At 37.6% G+C, this 5,673-nt stretch overlaps 1 protein-coding gene across 1 annotated transcript; it reads right to left on the bottom strand.

Moving 5' to 3' along the window:
• Positions 1 to 747: 747 nt before the first annotated feature.
• On the bottom strand, positions 748 to 5,089 carry LOC123514061 (leucine-rich repeat extensin-like protein 3). The gene is made up of 4 exons (XM_045271656.1): positions 3,708 to 5,089; positions 2,973 to 3,491; positions 1,027 to 1,266; positions 748 to 885 (listed from the first exon to the last, which is right to left on the bottom strand). Exons 1-4 carry the CDS (start codon positions 4,654 to 4,656, stop codon positions 875 to 877), a joined length of 1,719 nt encoding a protein of 572 aa, XP_045127591.1. The 5' UTR covers positions 4,657 to 5,089; the 3' UTR covers positions 748 to 874.
• Between the last annotated feature and the right edge of the window lie 584 nt (positions 5,090 to 5,673).

The following is a 5,673-nucleotide window of genomic DNA, read 5'->3' as shown; positions in this document are numbered from 1 at the left end:
CTCCGTTTTAGTTTTTTAGGGCTCAAGGCAGAATGTTCTTTTTCTTCTCTCTCTCTCTCTCTCTCTCTCTCTCTCTCTCTCTCTCTCTCTCATACCTTCACGTCTATTTTCGTAACTTTTTTTAAACTTTGATAATTTTTTTGTTTCAATGGTTCAGTTGTTTGTTAGTATTGATGTCAATGTATTGAATTTTGTTCCTATCACCGGAAGTAAACATATTTTTTTCACTATATAATTAGTCACAAACTATTGATATTGCCCTTCATCTTTGTCTTTGAGACCTTCCTGCCAATATCAAAGGTACCAAACACAGTATGTGGATCATCAGATCTTTATTGCACGCAAACATCAAGAAAATGAAGTACACGTTAACTTTTGTACTTTTTTTTTTACTTGCAATCAAGACAACCTTATAATATTATAGATAAATAAACATATAAATCGATAAATAAAATTAAACTCTGCGCTCTTACAATACAAACGAAAAAAGTACACCCACATTGTAAAAAATAGAACAACTCATCAAGTTCAGATACAATTCAGATACATTTCAAAATAGACGTCGATACTGAGTAAATATACGATAGAAAATAAATAAACAAATAGATGAATGAATAAATAGATAAACAAGTGACAAATCAACATGACAAAACACGGCCAATTGGAGAAGGCTGGCATGACATGCGAACAAAGGTATCATGGGAAGCTGCTCTCCCCCATGATACTTGTCCTGAAGGCCTGGCATACAGTGACGACAGGAGAACTCTATGCAGACTTCGTCATCATCACGTGCTTCACGCCACTAGTCTTCAATGTAATCACTGTTGTTGCTGCTGCCATCAGATGAGTTGCGGTGTGAGCCTGGCGCGACAAGCTATGCCCAACCTGGGGAGGAGATATATTCATAAATTAACGTTGTGAAAAAATAAATAAATAAATAGTCAATCAATCAGACGTATAAGGAGCCTTAAATCCCGAATGAAGAGACATACTTCAGAACCTAATGTGAAGTCAACAGTGACTCACCTTGCCAAAGCGATACTGCAACCTGAGGGTGGTGGTGGGCGCCTGCACCGGGCTGGGGAGGGCTCTGCTGAGGTGGTACAGGATCTTTTTCCTGGAAGCCTGAAGGTGAAGGATCCATGTCAGCGTAAGTAGCGCCCTGATGTTTTGGGCTCTCGCCGCCGCTCTGCTCCAGGGAGGCGGGACTTGACGGAGGGTATTGTGCTTGGTTTTCTCCAACTGGGGAAGGCCTGGACTGCAACACTAGAAACAAGAAAACCTTTCATTAATAAAATGGTAGCGTCCTGTACGTCATTATATAACCAAAGAAACAGTAGAGCAAAGCTCCTCAATCTTTTTTTTCGGCAGTGGCCTCATCCAAGGTAATTTGAGTTCCCCCCCAAACTTAATACATCTTGGGATGAATATATTATACTAATGCTTTGATAGAGTGACAATTCTTTATATATATATATATATATATATATATATATATATATATATATATATATATATATATATATATATATATATATATATATATATATATATATATATATATATATATATATATATATATATATATATATATATATATATATATATATATATATATATATATATATATATATATATATATATATATATATATATATATATATATATATATATATATATATATATATATATATATATATATATATATATATATATATATATATATATATATATATATATATATATATATATATATATATATATATATATATATATATATATATATATATATATATATATATATATATATATATATATATATATATATATATATATATATATATATATATATATATATATATATATATATATATATATATATGTATATATATATATATATATATATATATATATATATATATATATATATATATATATATATATATATATATATATATATATATATATATATATATATATGTATATATATATATATATATATATATATATATATATATATATATATATATATATATATATATATATATATATATATATATATATATATATATATATATATATATATATATATATATATATATATATATATATATATATATATATATATATATATATATATATATATATATATATATATATATATATATATATATATATATATATATATATATATATATATATATATATATATATATATATATATATATATATATATATATATATATATATATATATATATATATATATATATATATATATATATATATATATATATATATATATATATATATATATATATATATATATATATATATATATATATATATATATATATATATATATATATATATATATATATATATATATATATATATATATATATATATACATATATGTGTAAAAAAAATCAAGAAAAAAGAAAAAGGCAAATTAATGACGTCTTTTTTCAGGAAAATTTAAAGACAAACGGACAAAAATGGGACAGAATGTCCGAAAATAAAAAAATATTCATAGCAACTCTGAATCCAGCGTTGCCAACTCATGGGAAGTGAATGTTAGCAGGATTACAGCAAAAAGATGCTGAAGTCGCTAAATGAAGCAGTAGAACACCTGACAAGAGACAACAAAAAACAAATATGAAAATATTAAGCTTATAATATGAGCAACACAAACTTAGGAAGTTTTGTGGTCCCGTGTGGTCCTCCATTTACCTAATTTTGTTCTGTGGCCCCTAAAAAACTTCTCGTGACCCAATGGGGGGACCAAATAACCCACGCTGCGAAACCTTCCAGGAGAAAACAACCATAATGACAGCAGTGCTCTGGTGTATGTGAACAGCCCTGTGCATGTATACGCCCTTTATTCTATAGCCAAAGAAACAATCCCCCTCCCCCAACAACGACCGTCAGGCAACAGGAGCTACTTGTGCAAAATTGATGGGATGAACTTACCTGCACCAGAATGAGAGTGGACGAGACGCTCCTCCTGCAAAGCCCCTTCATGCAAAAGGTGCCATTCCTGGGCGCCTGATTCAGACCCGGAATAGCGGCTGTGGCGGGCGGCTGCTGCTGCTGTGTGGCTGTGATGGGTGACTGTTGCTGCGTGGCTGTGGTGGGCGACTGTTGCTGCATGGCTGTGGTGGGCGACTGTTGCTGCGTGGCGGTGGTGGGCGGGTATTGCTGCATGGCTGTGGTGGGCGGCTGTTGCTGCATGGCTGAGGTGGGCCGCTGTTGCTGCGTGGCTGTGGTGGGTAGCCACTGTTGCGTGGGTATAGTTTGGTAGGTGTTGGGTGTAGTGTGGGACGGCGTGAGAATGCCAATGGCTGCCGGCTGCAGGAAAGAGAGCTTGGTGGTAGAGAGGCGGTGGCCATGGGTACGCCATCCAACCATGAGAAGCGGGCTGCGCCTGTGTTTCTGGCAGCCACTGGTAATAAGAGCCCGGGAATGGCCTCTGCGCTGCGTTGATGTCTCCTAAAAAAATAACAGAACAGTGAAAACCTAGAGTACAGAACCAAAGAGAGAAAAATGAATAATTTCATAGAGTATAATAACTACTTTCAGTAGGGTATATATTATATTAGTGTAACATTTTCTACTGGAAATTTTTAAGTAAATAAAAACAACTGAATAAATAGATCAATCCACTATGAAAATATATGCATAAGAACGAACATTACGAAAACTTACCTTGCGTATATTTTCGAAAAGTCAGATCTAACGGAACTTCTTGGTGCCACAGAAGTGGTTGGTCCTCAGGGTCCTCTGCAGGCGGGGTAGGCCATTGTGAGACTTGTTCGAGGGAGTGGTGAGTCTCCTCTGTCCTGTGGTAGTTGAGGCCTGGCTGCTGTGCCGGAAACCATTGCGTGTGGTGAAGTGGGACAGGCTGGTGTGGAACATCATGGGCTGCTGGCATCTCCTTTCGCAACTCCGGTTGTGGTGCAGGGGCGTGAGGCTCCGGTTGTGGTTCATAAGCGTGAGTCTCCGGTAGTGGTGCAGGGGCGTGAGCCTCCGGTCGTGGTGCAGGGGCGTGAGGCTCCTGTTGTGGAACAGAAGCGTGAGACTCTAACTGTGGTGCAGGGGCGTGAGCCTTCGGTTGTGGTGCAGGGGCGTGAGGCTCCGGTTGTGGTGCAGGGGCGTGAGGCTCCGGTTGTGGTGCAGGGGCGTGAGGCTCCAATTGTGGTGCAAGGTCGTGACGCTCTGGCTGGGAGGTGGAGACCGAGGCCTGTGGCTGCTGTGAACGACCACTGGCTTTTGGCTTGCGCACTGTGGAATGCCTCAGTCTGACATGTCGTTGGAGGTTATACTTGCTGCAGGTCTTGTAAGAGCAACAGGCACACTGGAGAGGTTTTTCTGCGGTGTGTGTAAAGCGGTGCCTCCAAAGGCTGACCTTCCTGTCAAAGATCATGGAGCAAGTTGGACAGCAGTAGCCGTTCCCGTGCACCGTTTTCTGGTGAAGACGAATGGCTGCCGTGGTGGTGAAGAGTTTCCCGCAGCAAAACGACTCCTTCCTCTCCTCGTGGACAGATCGAAAGTGTCGCTTCAGATTGCCCTTTTTGTTGCAGACGTAGTCACATTCTGGACATCTGAACAGGAGTTGTCGAGTGGCGGAGAGGCCGGGCCTTGTGGCGGGGCTCATTGCGACTGGCGAAGAGGAGTTGTGATGACGGCTGTGGCTCCTTTGCTGTCACCAACACAACTGACGACAGGCTACTGACTACTGAAGAGTGTGAGGCTATGCGACTGAACGAGTGACTGATAGGCTTCCAGGGAGGTGTGCTGGTACGGGGCGAGGCGCAGGTCGTGAGAGTTAGGTCAAGGCGGTATCACGAGGGTTGCCGCCACGTAGGTAATGAACATTTTATGAATTCATTATTATTGATGTTTCCTTTTATGATTGATTCATCTTCTCCTTCTGTACTATTGAGATATTCTGAAAGACGTGAGTCAAAGCTGAAAATACTCTTTTTAAACATAAATAATTTATCAAATTGAAAGGTGAATGTATTAACCGGCTGAGCATTTTAGTGACCAATAGGGTTCTACCTTGTCAATCTTAGTGTGTCAAGCAACAAATCGTGAGGTCCTTCACCTCTTTCTCTTCCTCCTCCTCCTCCTCCTCCTCCTCCTCCTCCTCCTCCTCCTCCTGCTACTACTACTACTACTACTACTACTACTACTACTACTACTACTACTACTACTACTACTACTACTACTACTACTACTACTACTACTACTACTACTCTTCCTCTTCTTCCTCCATGTCTTCTTTCTTATATAGTTTTTTTTTTAATAATTCATTTACATAATTATCTAATTGAGAAAGAGAGAGGGGGAGGTGTTTTTTCTTTTTTCTTTTTCCTGTTGATAAGTGTCACATAATAAGAGCTTTATCTTGTTCCTTATGTGTATTTGTTCGCCTATCTTATCGCATTATTAAGCAAAGAATTCACTGGAAATTCCTCATCACAGCACACATGAAGAATAGTTCCCTCCAGCGGCATAGTGAGACAAATTTACATCGGGTGAAACCTGAAAATGCCGACCCCCAAAAGTAATAAAACGTGAGATTAGATATAATACACTAGTTTATTATGTATGCTTATATTATGCTATAAATGCAGGAACTTTAAATCAATATTTTGCGCGCCTTCAA

Source organism: Portunus trituberculatus, chromosome 37 (assembly GCF_017591435.1).
Source record: "Portunus trituberculatus isolate SZX2019 chromosome 37, ASM1759143v1, whole genome shotgun sequence".
In the NCBI taxonomy this organism is placed as follows: domain Eukaryota; kingdom Metazoa; phylum Arthropoda; class Malacostraca; order Decapoda; family Portunidae; genus Portunus; species Portunus trituberculatus.
This window is presented reverse-complemented; position numbering and strand designations above follow the sequence as displayed.

Coding starts and splice junctions, on each gene's coding strand:
- LOC123514061 (XM_045271656.1), bottom strand. CDS start 4,656: ATGAGCCCCGCCACAAGGCCCGGCCTCTCCGCCACTCGACAACTCCTG. Junction 3,492..3,707: donor TTTTCGAAAATATACGCAAG/GTAAGTTTTCGT, acceptor TTATTTTTTTAG/GAGACATCAACGCAGCGCAG. Junction 1,267..2,972: donor CCACTCTCATTCTGGTGCAG/GTAAGTTCATCC, acceptor TCTTGTTTCTAG/TGTTGCAGTCCAGGCCTTCC.